This window comes from Pangasianodon hypophthalmus, chromosome 2 (genome assembly GCF_027358585.1).
Source record: "Pangasianodon hypophthalmus isolate fPanHyp1 chromosome 2, fPanHyp1.pri, whole genome shotgun sequence".
NCBI classification, from domain to species: Eukaryota; Metazoa; Chordata; class Actinopteri; order Siluriformes; family Pangasiidae; genus Pangasianodon; species Pangasianodon hypophthalmus.
In genome coordinates, this window is record NC_069711.1 from 27,735,237 (window position 1) to 27,753,797 (window position 18,561).

General features: G+C 37.6%; 1 protein-coding gene across 4 annotated transcripts in view; it reads left to right on the forward strand.

Annotated features, from left to right (window-relative positions):
• Positions 1-18,561, forward strand: part of fmnl2b (formin-like 2b) — a 32,865-nt gene that overhangs the window by 7,545 nt on the left and 6,759 nt on the right. For 2 of the 4 annotated variants that reach the window (XM_026933566.3, XM_026933567.3), the window contains exons 3-23: positions 1,055-1,135; positions 2,296-2,372; positions 4,020-4,103; positions 4,220-4,369; positions 4,508-4,616; positions 4,725-4,801; positions 6,440-6,533; positions 6,681-6,755; positions 6,839-6,949; positions 7,433-7,582; positions 8,496-8,597; positions 9,234-9,591; positions 9,842-10,027; positions 10,257-10,277; positions 10,929-11,053; positions 13,519-13,721; positions 13,973-14,207; positions 15,306-15,374; positions 15,471-15,551; positions 16,742-16,871; positions 18,189-18,352. In XM_026933566.3, the coding sequence (XP_026789367.1) occupies positions 1,055-1,135; positions 2,296-2,372; positions 4,020-4,103; positions 4,220-4,369; positions 4,508-4,616; positions 4,725-4,801; positions 6,440-6,533; positions 6,681-6,755; positions 6,839-6,949; positions 7,433-7,582; positions 8,496-8,597; positions 9,234-9,591; positions 9,842-10,027; positions 10,257-10,277; positions 10,929-11,053; positions 13,519-13,721; positions 13,973-14,207; positions 15,306-15,374; positions 15,471-15,551; positions 16,742-16,871; positions 18,189-18,352 (2,682 nt within the window). The remainder of the gene's footprint in view (positions 1-1,054; positions 1,136-2,295; positions 2,373-4,019; positions 4,104-4,219; positions 4,370-4,507; positions 4,617-4,724; positions 4,802-6,439; positions 6,534-6,680; positions 6,756-6,838; positions 6,950-7,432; positions 7,583-8,495; positions 8,598-9,233; positions 9,592-9,841; positions 10,028-10,256; positions 10,278-10,928; positions 11,054-13,518; positions 13,722-13,972; positions 14,208-15,305; positions 15,375-15,470; positions 15,552-16,741; positions 16,872-18,188; positions 18,353-18,561) is intronic. The other 2 variants (XM_026933568.3, XM_026933570.3) reach the window with 1 other exon arrangement.

Genomic DNA, 18,561 nt, shown 5'->3' on the forward strand with positions numbered 1-18,561 from the left:
TGCATTTCACCTTCTGAAGAGGAGACTGAAGGGAGAAACCCACCAAAACAAACAAAAAAACTGAAAGAAGGAGTGGTACCAGCCTGGAAAAGCACCAAAAAGAAGAATGCAACAGTTTGGTGATGTACTTGATGCAGTTAGTACAAGCAAGGGATTTGTATCCATATATTAAGTGTTATTTACTTTAATTTATTTTAAGACTATTTGTTCCAATACTTTTGCTTGCCTGAAAATTTGTTCTAAGTTGTTCTAAGTTGTTTAACACATCTAGATGTAAATATCAGGAAATGAAAACTGAAATCTGATCTATCTTTTCATATTTGTTTTTTGATCTCAAACTCAAATGTCTTCAGTGTATAGTAAAAACAAAAGAATTTGCCTTACCGTTCCAGTACTTTTTGTCTAAAGACCAACGAGAGTAAAAAATGTGTAATTTTGTATTTATTATTTACAACATATGCTCTACATGTTCACCCTTGACATATCCTGTTGGTTCCTGACTTTTCAGACACCCTGTTTATACATGCATTTTACAATTTTTGAAACTGCTTAATTAAAAGTTTGTGACTTAATTTATCATGATATCAATATTAGATTGTATTGTCATATTTACCATCCCTAGGATGTGCTACTAAAAAACTGGAATTGCTGAACTACTAGTAGTTTATCTGTTCAATTCAATGAAATACTTTTCTGGGTCTGCATATGGACCACAGTCCACCAGTGCTGATGACCCCTGTCAAAAAGTCCTAAAGATGATAACTATGGTGATCAGACTAGTATGGTTCCCTATAAAATATGCATTATTATTAATTGTACTGAAAATGTAACAGACTTTTTAACTTTATAATATCGATCTTATTTGTATAAGATAATTAAATGTATGTATTTTTAATAAATGATGGCTTGCTAATAAACAATTGTTCGTAACAACACAAGGGGTCATTACATGGGGGGTCAATAATTTAATTGTGGTTGAGCTTTGAATTTCATGCATCTTAAAGTTTTATACTGTAATAAGTGTAATTCAAAACTGACTGATTGTATGTAACAGGAACGGTTCCAGGTGAAGAATCCTCCTCACACATATATCCAGAAGCTAAGAGGATTTCTGGACCCTGCTGTCACAAGAAAGGTAGGTTTTAAATCTGTTTTACACCAGAAGCAGTAACCCTGTGTGACACTGTACAGTATGATGATGTTAATCGTTGTTACCTTATATACCAGCCATACACAACAAGCTATACTTATGCAGTCGCACACACAGTTAAGTTACGGTTGATACACCAATTTACGCAAGGAAGGTTCCTCATATTCGGACACAAATTGCACAGCTTATAAAATAGCACTTGATCCAGCGCATTGTACTATTTTGCCTTTTATCTATGCACTCTCCTGAAAAGAAAATGTGCAGATGGTTTGAAGGATAAGCTGACTGAGCTCTCATCAGCTACACTTTAAGTTAATTCACAATTTCATCCATAGAAAAGTACTTGAAATGAATTCTTAATAATACATACTTCAGTACTTGAAATGAATTCTTAATAATATCATATTTATGTATTTAATCTTGGCTTCAATTGGCATTCCATAGGTTTTGTTAGTGTAATTACAGCCCAAAACGTAAATGTCAGCATGACATATTATGGTTACATCAAACTTTCAATGGCCCTGGACTTAATACTGTTCCCTACGTGAGGTTATATCATGCAAGAAAAATGGGATTAAGCCCAAGGGCAGAATCACATGTAACTGAGACACACTTTCTTTGTGGAAAAAAGAACAAAAATACATGCTCCTATGCAGAATTGCTGTGGCTTGCTGTGCTTTAATGCTGTGCTTATGTCAGTTTAATATTTCCAACTGAGGAAACCAAGGAACACTGAATTTATCATCATTATAGAGAGAAGTGCAAAGTGAGTCTGTATGTGGCATTATTTTCTATGGTGACTAATGTTGTGACCTTTTAACTCTGAGACATCTTTTATCATGTGTGCAAGAGAGTTAGGTTGTGCATTACATATGATATTTTGATGTGTCTCGTGTTTTTTGCTCTGTGTGTGTGTGTGTGTGTGTGTGTGTGGTTAACATGCGTGCCCTGCTTGGTGCAGAGCTACTGCATTATTCAGTTCATTTAGCACGCGTAAGGAATGGAAGTGAGGCCGCCCACTTGCTCTCCCTGTTTCAAATAGAAACTAATACCCAACAGTTTATAAACCTCAGCAGAGATGTGTGTTTGTGTGATGCCTGATGTTGTTTGAATCACTTTGCTGAAATAATGACCCTTTCCTGTAGAAATTCAGGAGGAGAGTTCAGGAATCCACCCAGGTGCTCCGTGAGCTGGAAATTTCACTACGAACCAATCATATCGGGTGAGTTACAGGTTGTCAGACGATCTGACATAAGAGTTCTTTTAAAAAACAAAGGATCACTCTGGTTTAATTATAAAGTTCTATAACACCATTAAACAAAGTTTTGACTACAATAAAACTATAATTAAATGCAAAGTATGACTTATAATAAGTAAGGAATAAACCACTTATTATGTGTATGCTGTTCTGGAAAATAATCAGTGATGGGGTGGAGTGATACAGCAGGGTTACTGTTATTATCCCGAAGATGAATATTTTCCAATAACAACACACTCCAAAGTGTTTTATTCCTCTTATACTGTAGCAGTTTGACAACAATGGTAATTTTAAATGTATTCAAGAATGACATGTAATACTTTTCATCTGTTTATAGTTATGTTTAATGTTGGAGAACATCTGTGAAACAAGTCATACTATATGGCAAAAAGTTTTGGACACCTGATAGTCACACACATATGAGGGCCTTCCCCAAACTGTTACCACAAAGTTCGAAGTACACAACTGTCTAGAAAGTCTTTGTATGCTGTAGCATTACAATTTCCCTTTTACAAGAACTAACAAGCCCAAACATGTTCTAGCATGACAGTGCACCTGTGCACAAAGCAAGGTCCACGAGGACATGGTTTGCCAAGGTAGATGTGGAAGAACTCGGGTGGTCTGCACACCAATCCTGACCTCAATCCTACTGAACACCTTTGGGATGAACTGGAACACAGACTGCACCCCAGGCCTCCTCACCCAACACCAGTGCCCGACCTCACTAATGCTCTTGTGGCTGAATGATTAAATCCCCACAGCCACTTTCTAAAATCCCAGAAGAGTGGATGTTATTATAATAATAAAGGGGGACTAAATCTAGAATGGGATATGTGTGTGATGGTCAAGTGTCCAAAAACATTCTGCCATATAGTGTATGTTATAGTAGCTGTAATCAGCTGCTCCATCACCAGCTTCTCTTTTTATTTTCTCCTGAAGTTAATAAATGCAGCTTTCCATGTTATCAAAAAACCTCAAAGCCCTCCATCCCATGTCAGAAGATGTAAAGTTACAGCTTTACCTCTGACTGTTACAAAGCGCTGACACCGGAGACTTCTTCCAAGAATGCCAAATAAACATCTGCTTACAGAAAATGTCACCACATTGACAAACTAAACATGTTTTTATAATCTGTTTATGTGGAGCATCCACCATACAAGTCATTGTGTTTTTTGCTACTATAAAAAATCACTATAGTACTATAAACCTAATAAAACTATAAATTAATCAACATCTTCTGACCAATCAAGACTGTGCATTCAACAGCGCTCTGATATAATTCACTTTAAAGCTTACAGTCAATTTTAGAGTCAGTAGGCTCTTTTTAATGTTACAAACAAAATTAGCTGGTCAGTGTCAGAATATTGCTATTTTGGTCTTTAGCCAATTTTTTTTTTCTTTTTCCTTTTCGCATGCAGCCATTATTTTTGTGGTCTGTAATGAACATTATTGTGAGTGGAGTAGAGATGTGACATTCAAAATCAGGATTCAGAAGCAAACTCTATAGTTACTCTTTGTTAGAGCTACTTTAAATGTAAAGTAGTTAAGATCTGGTAGAAATGACATGGAGCTTTAGAGATTGTGTTGTAAAGTTTCTTCCTGTGCTCTCAGGTGGGTGAGAGAGTTTCTGAATGAAGAGAACCAAGGCTTGGATGTGCTGGTGGAGTACCTATCCTTCGCACAATATGCCGTTACGTGAGTCTTTTTTTTCTGTCCTTTATCTTGTATCACACTCTTTATCTATTAGCTTGAGTGGATTCTGGACATGAGTGTTCATGGGTAATATTTACATCACTGTTTCTCTTCTTCAGCTTTGATGGCGATGCAGCGGAGAGTGCTAGTGGAGAGGCGACTGTGGAGACTCCGTGGAGCAGATCTATAGAAGATCTACACGGCGACACTAACCTGCCCTCGCCAGTCAGCAGCAGCAGTATTCAACGTTCCACGAGACACTCCTTAAGGTAATCCATCCAGAAAAACATGGACACATGTCACACGGTTACTCTTATATAGCAAGTGTTTCTACATTGAAAGTTAAATTGTTCTTTTAATTCAGGTCAGTATTTTGGTTAGACGCTTAATCTAACATTGCTTTTCAGGTCTAACACTCTTCCCAGCCGTAGGACGCTCAAAAATTCACGTTTGGTTTGTAAGAAGGATGACGTGCACGTCTGCGTCATGTGTCTCAGAGCCATTATGAACTACCAGGTATGTAGATTAGAAAGAACTTATTCTGTAAAGATTAGGTAAACTTTTGCTCACCAAACAACCAGTTTTGAAATTGAATCCTTTCCCTCACATTTTCTTTGTATGTAGTATGGCTTCAACATGGTTATGTCCCATCCGCATGCGGTAAATGAAATTGCTCTAAGCCTCAACAACAAAAATCCCAGGTAAGCCACGTTCACACAGTAGGCCTAAGAGAATGAATTAAATTTTTTTTAAATATTATGTAAATTTATGTATTGAAAGTTTCAAAGGCAAATATCACACTTTTCATTAATAGTTACCTAATGTAAGTCTTTTGAAATGTGTTCCCTAAACTTTTGTGGTGGTCGTGGAGGGTCAGATATGGGAGTGTGTTGGATGCGATGTGTCTGGTGTGAATTGGGCTTTACTCATTCATTCATTCAGCTTCAGTATCCTTGTCAGGGTCGATGTGGTTTAAATTACTCAATTCACAATACTGGATCTATTTGGGAGATAGATTGGGAAATAGAACCAACCGAGTTCATTAGAAAATATTGCAGCCTGTTACAAACAAAAATAATAAATTTTGGAGCAGGTAGGACTGGTCAAACTTTCTGCTGGAGTGGGTAGGATTGGTCAAGCTTCATGCTGTATCAGACATGACTGGTCAAACTTTCTGCTGGAGCAGGCAGGATTGGTCAAATCTTCTGATGTATCAGGTACAACTGGTCAAACCTTCTGCTGGAGTGAGCATGACTGGTCAAACTTGCTTTTGGAAGGAGGGGGATTGGTCAACTTTTCTGCTGGAGTGGGAGGATTGGTCAAACCTTCTGTTGGAAGGAGGGAGATTGGTCAAATTTTCTGCTGGAGTGAGCAGGATTGGTCACACTTTCTGCAGTAGTAGCGTGAGATTGGTCAAACTTTCTGCAGCAGTGGATGAGACTGGTCAAACTTTCTGTTGGAGAGAGTGGGATTGGTCAATTTTTTTGCTGAAGTGGGTGGGATTGGTCAAACTTTCTGTTGGACGGAGCAGGATTGGTCAAATTTTCTGCTGGAGTGAGCAGGATTGGTCAAACTTTCTGCAGTAGCAGGGTGAGATTGGTCAAACTTTCTGACGGAGTGGGCGGGACTGATCAAACTTTCTGTTGGAGGGCCTGGGATTGGTCAAACTTTCTGCTGAAGTGGGTGGGATTGGTCAAACTTTCTGTTGGAGGGAGTAGGATTGGTCACACTTTCTGCAGTAGCAGGGTGAGATTGGTCAAACTTTCTGCAGGAGTGAGTGAGACTAGTCAAACCTTCTGTTGAAGGGAGCGGGATTAGTCACATTTTATGCTGCAGTGGGCAGAACTGGTCAAACTTTCTGTTGGAGGGAGCGGGATTGGCCAATTTTTTTGCTGTAGCAGGGTGAGATTGGTCAAACTTTCTACAGGACAGGTTGGGGTTGGTCAAACTTTCTGCATGTGTGGGTGGGATTGGTGAAACTTTCTGCGGGAGTGGGCGGGACTGGTCAAAATTTCTGCAGGATCAGTCTGTCTCAACTGATCAAAGTGTTCACTTATGGCCTCTTTCTCTTAATGAAGTTCTGAGTAACTGAATATCACTAAGGCATTGAGGTGAAATACTCCTGAATATCTTGCTGCACAAAACAATTATCAGTACGCTCAACAAGCATCTGAGCATAAACTAATCAGGACATCTAACTTGGAGGACTAGGCTGATTGGTTAGGCTCAGTCCACTGTGATGTAGTACATGCTGTAATTTCTTCTCCAGAATGATTCGTGATACCTGATAGAGACAGGAGCTAATTAGTTCTTGTTTGCATGTGTCATTTGCTGGCTAGGACCAAAGCTTTGGTTCTGGAGCTGCTAGCTGCTGTGTGTCTCGTGAGAGGAGGGCATGAGATCATCCTGGCTGCATTTGACCATTTCAAAGAGGTACTTGAGCTACTGACTTTAGTCACATCAGTTTAATTTCTTTTTAACTCCACTTATTAATGTAGTGATGTTTGTATGAGCTTTTGTGTTCATGATTAGCAGCTAATAATGTTTTAGTTTGATCTAAGCTCATTTTTGGTCTTCTAGGTCTGTTCAGAGTCCCAGCGGTTTGAAAAGCTAATGGAGGATTTTAAAAACGAAGACAACAATATTGATTTCATGGTGAGTTAATGTAAGAACACTCTCATCCTAATGGCTTTCTGTGTGCATTTGCACCACTAATGATTCGTGCCACTGCTCCATAGGTGGCATGCATGCAGTTCATCAACATTGTGGTGCACTCTGTAGAAGACATGAATTTTCGAGTTCATCTTCAGTACGACTTCACCAAGCTTGCACTGGATGATTATCTGGAAGTAAGTCATTCTAAATTAAAATGAATTTTTTAATCTAACAAAGAATAAAAATTAGGACTACACATATTGACTTAAAAGATAATCAGAGTTAATTTGTCCAATATTGAAATGGTGATTATTTACCGCAGGTATTCAGACAATTAAGGAGCAATTTTTTGCACCTATACAAACAGAAAATATTTTTTCCAATAATATTGTACATAATAGGCATAAATACACATGGTTCTTGATTACATTCATTGAGTGCTACATACTGTATAAGCACAATTAGGCAGTCAGTCAGCTAAGAACCAATCAATTAATAGGTATGCCTCTGTCTGGCAAAAATAAGCAGATAATGAAAGATATTCAGAGCATAGTACACCAGAGTCAATAAAACAAGATTTAACTTAGTTAGTTGTAATCTTGAAAAAATATGTGCAGCCTTAACATAAACACATCCAAACACTCATACTCATTTCACTTTTCTGTGTGTGCGTCTAGAGACTGAAGCACACAGAGAGTGATAAGCTGCAGGTGCAGATCCAGGCGTACCTAGATAACCTGTTCGATGTGGGCACGCTGTTGGAGGATGCAGAGACCAAAAATGCAGCGCTGGAACGTGTGGAGGAGCTGGAGGAGAACCTGTCACATGTACGAATAATTCACCTAATCTTCACCCCTTTTTCACCACTATTTTAACACAATATATACAGCATGATCAGCAAAATATCATATACAACACGAAAATCCATTAGACCACATAACTATAACCGGTGACAGGCTGTATGAATCTACAGTCTGGGATAGAAAGAAATCAGCCCAAGCCTTGCTTCTTCGTATCTTTGTGTATTTTTCTTACATGAGTGGTGCTGTTTCACCAATATATTTCACATATACAGTACTGTGCAAAAGTCTTAGGCACCCTATTGTTTTTAGTACAAACTTTATTATAGATTTTTATTTTAAGACTTCTACATTATCGAGTCAGTACAAAAACATTTTAGATTTCCAAACATTAGTTTTCCATCACAAAATGAAATGATACAGAAAAATGTTTGTGTGTCCGTAAAGAAAGCAGCATATTACATCACTTTTTAGACAAAAAAAAGAAGGCTGCTGGATTTTGCTGCAAAAATAAGAAGCGAGTGTGACAGTCAAAGTCTGCAGAGGAATTGTGACTGGTTCTGCAAGATGCTCAGTAAAACTTATAGCTCATTTCTTCATAAAACTGTGCAACTTATACCTGAGACTACTATTTGTATAAAGTAAGTAACATTGTATAAAGTAAGTACAGTCTTTTGCACATTAGCGAGTCTGTTAAATGTGACTATCCTCTGAGAATCAAATGCATTGCTTTAATAGACACTATAATAATTGGGTATGTGAGTGCAAGATGAATTGGCTGAATAGGAAATGACATTAAATGGTCAATGATATAACATTAATGCATTTTTTTCTGTAGATGAAATCTCACTCTTCCTCTGTAAAGGACAGCTTTGAGAATAATGTTGAACTGTTCTGAAATTAACCCTGTTATTGCCGTCTGTTTTTTCCGTATTGCTAGATGACGGATAAGCTGCTGGACACGGAGAATGAGGCCATGTCTAAGATTGTGGAGCTGGAAAAGCAGCTGATGCAGAAGAACAAGGAGCTGGACTCCCTACGGGTGAGGGCTTAACGACATTCTCTAAAACCCACTCCAAACAAACTGAGTTAGGACTACTTCCTAACTAATTCAGAAAATTCATCCAGCAATGGCGGACTTTTATATACGTAGTTGCCATCAAGGCAAATGACTATGAATGTTCTCAGTTGGGGTACTTATTGTTAACCTTTGTTATTGTTAACCTTTATTTTCCAATCAGAAATCTTCAGTTTACTAGAAGTGGAACAGGACAAAAAAAATGCTTCGGCTCAATAACACTAATTATGTTGATTTCTTTTTTTATAATTTTTATTACAGTTCAGATTTGACCTAAAACTAGCAAGGTGAAATAAAAGTGACTGTTTTTCATGAAATGAAACAAAACTCTGATTTTTACCTCTTGTTTCATTATCTCATTTTCTTACAGACATCCGTCATCAGGAGATTGTGAAGTGTTTATGTGTCTATTTCCATAAAGTTTGCTAATAATTAAGAGAAAGTTAAAGTATGTTTTGAAATCAGTTTTGTCAGTTGTAGATAAAAAGAGAAAAAAGCTTGTATCAGATGAACAGAACTTGACTGTTTAACCTAGCATTTTTTGTAGGATGAGCAAAATTTGGAGAATATGTAGATAATGTGTGTTTTTTTGTGATGCAGGCTGTGTACAGGGATGCCAGCTCGCAGGTACACTCACTCCGGCGTATGGTGCGCGAGAAGGACGAAGCCATCCAGAAGCAGTCCAGGCTGGAGAAGAAGATTCACGAGCTTGAGCGGCGTGGTAGTCTGCAGATCCAGGTGAGGGGAGAGGGAGATGGTGAGGGAGAAACGTCCCCTCTGCCCTCTCCTCCTCAGCCCATGCCTCTCTCACCATGCCCTGATGCCATGGTCCACGCTGGCGCAGGTGCCAGCAGCTCATATGCCTCTACTTCACAAACTGGAACCCTGAGGAAGATGGCCACTCCTCCTCCGCCCCCACCACCGCCTCCTCCACCACCACCCATGCCTGACTCCTCCTGTGAGTAAAACATATCAGCCAAATGAGCTAGATTGCTTTTTTGACACTTCGTGCTAGTAGATAAAAGTAAAACAGTATATACTGTACAGTATATTTAGTTTATTTTAAATGAATGCTAACAAATATTATTGCATCTTTGAAAACGGTTTTAATGGTTCTAACAATTTTATGTTACCTTTTTTAAATTAGATCTCAGTAAATTTATCTAATTTGGTTTTGTGAATAATATATTCTTTGTTTTGTCATGCAGTACCTAACGGACCATCAGCTGTTACTGCCCCTCCTCCTCCTCCTCCACCTCCGCCCCCTCCTCCACCCCCTCCCCTTGGGCGGGCCATGGAGATGTCCACCCCACTACCCCCGCCTCCTCCCCCTGTAGCCCCTCCCCTCCCTGGCTGTGGCACGCCCACGGTCATATTCAACTCTGGCCTAACAGGTATGTACTGTAGGTGTATATATCTGTATGTATCTGTGTGTTTGAGTCTGAAAATGGCCAAGCTATTTATTTCAGTTTCTGCTGAATTAATTAATCTAATCCTTAGCAAATTTATTTTCTTTACTTTTCACTGCCAGTTTCTGTTTTTGCTTGCTTGAATTACCTGTTTGTTTTACTCTCTAAACTTTTCTGCTTTTATCTACTTTTCTTTTTCTTCCTGCCCTCAAAGATGGACCAATCAAGCTGTTCTGTAGGTTTCCTCTGTTTTGGTGATGTCTGCTGTGTTTATTTCTTGTGGCCATAAATGATTCATTGGCATGATCTGACTTGTGATTTTGTTAATATACACACACAGTACTGTGCAAGAGTCTTAGGCACATGCAAAGAAATGCTATAAAGCAAAGATGCCTTCAAAAATAATGAAATTAAACATTTGTACATAAAAAAAGTCACTATACACACCTGTTTCTGTTTTTGCAGATAAAACCAGACAGGCTTCATTATGATTTCTTTCTGAAAAGTGGTGTATTATGTAATACGTTGCTTTCTTTACTGACATACAAACATTCTCAAACACTAATTTTTTTATTGGTAAAGTGATGTTTGGAAGTGATCCAGAATGCAGACATCATAAAATGAACATTTAAGCCAAAATTTATATTTAAAAATTTAGGGTGCCTAACACTTTTGTACACACACATATATATATATATATATATGTGTGTGTGTGTGTGTGTGTGATATATGTATATATATATATATATATATATATATATATATATATATATATATATATATATATACAGTGCTATATGATGATATATAAACATAAAAATAGTCTTATTGTATTAAAACTGTCTATTGGTCACATCTGCATCTTTTCATCTTTCCCCTATTCCAGCGGTGAAGATTAAAAAGCCAATCAAGACCAAGTTCCGGATGCCCGTCTTTAACTGGGTGGCTTTGAAACCTAATCAGATCAATGGCACTGTCTTTAATGAGATTGACGATGAAAGGATTCTGGAGGTAATAAGTCATCTGGGACTTTTTCCTTCCTCTCACAGCCATACCAACATGCACAGAAGTCCTTAAATCTTATTAATATATGTCAGGTCATGACTTTGCGATGTCAACCCAAATTAGCATGATACTACAGGGGTGGACAAATGATAAATTCATTAGCTAGCCCGCTGGACAAGTGAAAGCTCTAATGTGCTGCCTGGTCAGATTTTGGTTGCCTGGAAACCTTAATGACTAGTTAAAAGGAATGGTATCTAACACAAGGTAGATTAATTATATAAATTCCTGTGTAGAGAACAACGCAACCGTAGTCACTAGTGTCTGAGGTAACACATCGTATTTGCATCCTTAATCTTCAGCTAGTTAGCAATGTTTGGCTATGAGCTGTGGGGATTTCTTTGCATATCACACATAAAAGTTCTTGGTCCTCATTTAGTAAAGTCACCTGTAAATGTTTTCACAGAGGTGCAAATGACAGAATGATGACTAAAAGGTGAAAGAGTGTGTCCTAAGTAAGAAATTCGCTAAAGCTTTTAGTAATGTGACTGAGGCTTTGCAGCTCATTGGCTACCACACACACACACTAACTCTTCCTTCTTTAATAGTGCCATTTCTTTTGTTTGAATAGCTAGTCTTAATAGCTAGTCTTATTTATCTTAATTTATGGATTTCTTTTTGATTGCTTTTTTCAATTCATTAATATGAAACAAAAAAAAAGTTTCACAAAATTTTCATTGAACTCTTGTGTACAATTGAAAAAATAAGCAATTTAAGCCTGACAGTGTAACTTGTTGTGCAGTAACTCATTGCCGATTATAGGATTTGAAGTGTATCAGTCAGGGGTCACATTAGTCTCCTTCAGTGTTAGGTAAGTCACTCAAAAAAAGTAATCCACTACAAATTACTAATTGCTACTTTAAAATTGTAATTTGATTACGTTACTGATTACTACATGTCAAAAGTAATCAGATTACTAATTACTTTACTTTCAAGTTACTTTGAAAACGTCAAACGTAAAAAACTACAAAGTGAAACTCAGTTCTTTCAGTAATTTAATTTTGACTGAAAAATATTACAGAAGTATGAAAACTGCAACTTGACTTAAAGATGTAATCAATCTCTAGAAAAGAAACTAAACATTCTTCATATAAACCTGCCTAACAATGAAAATTATATCTTTAAATGTGTCTGTACATTGTATTATATTCGCAAGTATGTCTCTGAATGACTGCGATTCCACAGTGGACAAGGGCAGCATTTCCTCCACAACGTACCCTGCTACGCCCCTCTTCACTTGTTCTGAAGTTACTTTCCCTCCCAATCCTGAACAAAAATCCAATTTAACCTGTTTAGGCTTGGGTGTGCCGCTCTCTTCTTGGGCGCGGGCATCCTCCTTGGCGACGGGTTTTGTCGTGGAATGCTTTCTGCTTAAGTGCTTGCTTAAATTGCTCGTTGAGTTAAGAGCTCTAGAAAGTTCTTTAGGAACTGCACACAGTTTGCATTTAACAGCAATATTTTTGTTTTTACGCTCAACGAAATAATATCTGTATTTCCAGTTGAAGAAACAACCACCACACTCTGCATCCATTTTAGCTCGCGTTCTCCGTTGAGTGATTAAAGCGCGCGCTCGTTAACTGACGCTGCCGCGCAAAACGTGATTTTTAAATGCATTTTAATTCATTTTTAAACACTACATTTGTAACGTTAGTAACGTAATGTTACTGACATTGGTAACTGTAATCAAATTACATAAATTTAAAATGTAATGCGTTACATTACTGCGTTATCAGGAAAAGTAATTAGTATACAGTAACGCATTATACAGTAACGCATTATACAGTAACACGTTATACCCAACTCTGGTCTCCTTATATGTGAATTTACACAAGATAATTCAGGAACTCTCATATGATACAAACCTTTTTCCAAACTAACTACATTTCTTGTGTAAATGCTCCTGCAAACAATTTATGAATAAATTCTAGCATTTTTTCTCATATCATGCTTAACCGTGAGATGACTGTATGTTATGCTAGTAGGAGAGTTATATGGTGGCTTTATTTTTTGCTCAAATTTGTCACTGTTTCCACATCAGTGCGTATTCTTAATTCTGAAAAGATTACATGTCATCTGGGAAACACTGTTTAAACTGACTAGTAAAAGCCAATATGTGTAGTGCAGCAGGAGGTTTCAGGATTCAGAGCTAGAAGTGCATGCTATAGTAACAGTATGTTAAGTTTAAACATACTGTAGCTACATGCTCAATGAAAACTTTTGTCTTTACAAATGTCAGTGAGTACGGTTTATTTTTTCTCAGGTTGTTGAATGAAAGAAAGAAAAAACCCTGATGACTGTTTGCTTACTGAGCCTACTTGTCCACCAGGCATCTATTAATAAAAAAAGGAAAACCCAGTAACATAGAATTGTATTATATGTGATTTGTCATGCTTCCATTTGTCTGTAATTGGTAGGACCTGAATGTGGATGAGTTTGAGGAGATGTTTAAGACCAAAGCCCAGGGTCCTTCAGTGGATATGACCATGAGCAAGCAGAAGGCTCCACAGAAGGGCCCAAGTAAAGTGTCACTACTGGAGGCCAACAGGGCCAAGAACCTGGCCATCACCCTACGCAAAGCAGGAAAGAGCCCTGAGGAGATCTGCAAAGCAATTCAGTCGTGCGTATACACTTCTGCACTGTAGTACACTTCTAACTAAGGTTTAATTATTTCAAGGATGCAAAATGATAGTAAGGTTATTTTATGTGGAACAAGAATAATATACCAAAATAGCCTGTAGAGTAATATAGCTTATCTAATGAAGGTAAGTATTTGGATTTTTTTGGTGATCACAGGGTTGATTTGAATTGGTGAGAATATGCACTGGACGTAGTTCACAGCCTAACCACTTCCTGTTCGTTGTCTCTCAGGTTCGACCTGCGCACAGTGCCTGTGGACTTTGCAGAGTGTCTGATGCGCTTTATGCCCACCGAAGCAGAGGTGAAGACGCTGCGGCAGTACGAGAGGGAGCGACGGCCCTTGGCGGATCTGACCGACGAGGATCGCTTCATGATGACGTTCAGCAAGATCGAACGGCTGCCTCAGAGGATGACGATCATGGCCTTCATGGGCAACTTTACTGACAGCCTGCAGATGCTCACACCGGTGAGAAGCGCTGGAATGATAGAGGGAGAGATAGAGGGTGGTAATTATGCTATGCATGGATGGAGAGAAGAAGGGATGGAGGGTGGGGCAGAGAATGAGATGATAGATTAGAAACAGTAGAAACAATGATTAAAAATGGCCATGGACATTAGGATAAGAAATAAAGGAGAGCTTGATGGATGAGGGGAGGGGGGTCGTGGATTAAGTGGAGAGATAAAATGTGATAAAGGATAGTTTAGACACCTTGGATATTTTATCATTTCAATAATAGATGGGCGGCACGGTGATGCAGCAGGTAGCATCGCCACCTCACAGCTTCAGGGTCTTAGGGCTCAGGCTACTACCTGTATGGAGTGTTGGGTTTCCTCTGGGTTCTCCAGCTTCTTCCCACCTCCCAAAAACATGGAATGGCTACTCTAAATTGCCCTTAGGTGTGAATGTGTGTGTGTGCCTGGTGCCCTGAAATGAACTAGCACCCTGGATGTATCCCACCCCAAGTGTTGCTGGGATAGGCTCCAGATCCACCACAACCCTGACCAGTAAAAAGCAGTTACTGAAGATGAATGAATGGGTAATAATGGTAGATGGAGATAGATGGAAAGTGGAGGGATGCATTGAGAAGATGGATAGATTAGAAAAAAGCATTGGGTAGAAATGAATGAAACCATTAGTGGATCGAGAAATGCACATGATTCAAAAAATAGATTGGAATTCGTAGAAACTATGAATAAGCACTGTAATGTACATTGTAACTCGATGAAGAAATGGATAGAGGGGTGGATGGAGGATGTGCTAGAGGACAGGATATAGGGTGGGTTAAAGAGAGAGATGGGAAAAGAGAGTGTATAAATGAGTAAGGGCATAAATGATATCAAATATGAAATGTATAGATACAATGATTAAACGCTACACCATAATCTTGATATGGGTGGATGGAATGATGGATAGAGTTACAGGTGGAGGGATGAATGGAGGGTGGAATAGAAAGAATGTAAAGCATGTACATGAAGGAGAAGATGATGGATAGATTATAAGAAATGTATCCTGATATAAAACTTGAATGGATAGGGATATTTATATCTACATCCTTTGTTTCAGCAACTTCATGCGATCATCGCTGCATCCGTGTCCATTAAATCCTCCCAGAAGCTGAAGAAAATCCTTGAAGTGAGTTTCACTCTTTATACAGAGCTACACTTAGAGTTTCTACAGTTCCCTGTCTCACTCTATACAATTTTTTTATATAAATCTGTCATTTATCAGATAATTCTGGCTCTGGGGAACTACATGAACAGCAGTAAGAGAGGAGCTGTGTATGGATTCAAGCTTCAAAGTTTAGATCTGGTGAGTCTGTAGTCACCTGCTACTACTTCAGTTTTTAGAGTGCTTTCACATATGTAGCATTTAGTCTGTTTGAATCGACCCTGGTGTGTTTTCCTATTTGGTACGGATAGTTTTGAACACTGCAGAAACAATCGGTCTGAGAGTGATTTGACTCTGAGTCGACTCAACTGCAGGAAGTGAATCAAACATGCTGTGTCTATTGGGTTGCTTAGAGAATTTATTGTAGATGTGAGCTGCTAAACTGAGCCTCGAGGTGGGTAATACGACCAAAAAAAAAAATCATATCACAATGTATCAAGACATTTCTAGAATCTACGATATGTACCACAAATGTTGGTTTGCTAACAAACTGCCAGAAAAATAGTTGTGTTGCATTTAAAAGTAAACCTTCACAAATTAGAGCCATAAAATATTAATTTAATGTCTACAAAAATAGGTTTACCCTGAAAATGAAAAAAAATAATAATAATTTAAAAATGTGTGACATTTTACAATTTTAAAGTTTCAAAATAGTAGAAAACATTCACATCAAATAAGCTGTTTTCAGATTTTGTAATTGTTAATACATACACATTAAAAAGTTACTTATGATATCTCATGAAAGTGTATTGTTACATAAATTATCACTACCATGAAAGTGTATTGTTACATAAATTATCACTACTTTGGCACAAACTGAGCCAAAGCACAGAGCTGTAGCACTGCACAAATGCAATGTGTTCTGGATAACTGGATTGACAAACAAAATGAGAAAAAAATGTTAGGTCTGATAAATAAAATATTTTATATATCTAATTATCTAGTAAAATATTTATTGATGTAATTATCTGTTAATTTACTGAGCACTGACTCAGTGTTTTCTGTTCTTGGGTGATTTTTGTGATTTCTGCGCACACTTGGCAAAACTTTGTTTACCTTTTTCCGTCACTGTGTTTCTGACCAATGAATGAAACAGTTTCAGTACATTTTCAGCGCTACACCCCTTCAGCCGATGTGTTTTTTTGTAAAACAAAACAGACAAACCAAAATGATAAATTTCACAGTGATACAGACCCAGCAAACAGACTCAGAGGTGTGAAACGACTCTTAGATAACAAATCGTGTTTTGTGCGCAGCAGTTTTTGTCATCCCTTTTGTACTATATACACTTATTCTCACTGTGCTCAAATCTGAATCTTTTTTGATCACAGCTGCTGGAGACCAAGTCCACAGACAGGAAGCAGACCCTTCTGCACTACATCGCTAATGTGGTGCGGGAGAAATACGCTGCTGTGAGCATGTTCTACAATGAACTTCATTATGTAGAGAAAGCTGCCGCTGGTAAGACTCTATTTATTATCACAAATATTTATATGCAGCAATGAAAAGACTGTGCAAATGCAGAACAAAAGAAAAGCAATTTGTTGCAAATGTATCACTAATATAGATGGATCTGTATTTATATTTGTTCTTTGATTTAAGCATTTACTTCCATGGCTGGGAGTATTGGCAGTTGTAAGCTTTTGGCTCACTTGTACATAATAGAGGCCCAAATCTCCTCTGCTGCATCGCGCTACAGTTAAACAGAATTTTTCAGCCTGTGAAGGAAGTGCAAGTTTCATTTAAGGTTCCATGAAACATAGTGTAAAATATTAGGAATGCATGTATAATATGAAATCTCAGTATTATGTCAAACATGCAGCAAAGAGTGAGTGAAAAAATATAGAAATGTGATAAAACACTACTTAAAAACTGCTGACTTTACTTAAAATACCTGAGAAATGGCTTAGCATGGCATACTGTCCTAAAACAGCATGTCCTGAAGTGTTTTATTCCTCTTATACCACATCAATTTGCCAAAAATTACATTGTTTATTTATTAAAGAATGGCATGTCATACTTTTGGGCTTTTTATAGTTCAGTTCAATATCATGGAACATCAGTAAAACAAGTTCGTTCCTGTTATCACTTACATTATAACAGCTATAACTGTGGTGTTCTAATGAACATATATAACATATATAATTGTCCAAGCCTAAATCTCAAAACGAGCTATACACAATGGCCTAAGCAGTGACAATCAGATTGTTCAAACCTAAATACATGAACCTACCAATTTATAAAATGATTACAGTTGGCAACTCCAGCTAGGTTAGCTTTCGGTTGCTAGTTTGCTTTCACTTGCGAAGTCATCTAGATTTGAAGAGATACAAATAAATCATTTTGATAACCGTGGGAGGAACATTGGTACATTAACAATTAGTACAAAATTATATTTCGTACAAGCATTTTGTGTGCACAGAAGACCAACATTAACCTAATTAGAAATTACTGGTTTCCTGAGACGTTAATCATTAAAAATACATATTTGCATATAAAATGTTGATATAATATATACAGTATAATACAACATAATAATTTTAATTTATTGTTGACATATACATTTAACTTTATGGTTTTAATTATAGCTGTTTCTATAATAAAATAGTAACATAAGTTACATAAGTTTCTTATGTAATTATTCTAGCATTGCTTTGTTAAAATCGCTTTTGAAGATAGTGAAAGTAGGTACTATTCAAATGAAGTTTTATCCAATTGAATATTTCATCCCTCTGTTTGATTGGTAGTTTAAAAAACCTGTCATTTTTGCCTTTTTAGTCTCTCTGGAGAATGTTCTGCTGGACGTGAGGGAGCTGCAGAGGGGGATGGATCTGACTCGCCGTGAGTACAGCATGCACGGCCACAACTCGCTGCTCAAGGACTTTATCCACCACAACGAGACCAGGCTGAAAAAACTACAGGATGATGCTAGAATCTCACAGGTACAAAAAAGCTTCAGAACTGAAGCTTTTGAATTGTGTGAATTGTTAGGTACAGACTGATCTGGACAAGTCTCAGACATTTTAAACCCTGTATTATATCTACAGAGACTCAGAGACTAAGCATCTGGTTTCATAGGCAAAGTTTTGTGATAGGAAAACAGACACTTATAGAAATGATAGAAAATAGTGAGAAACTCTCATGAGTGATT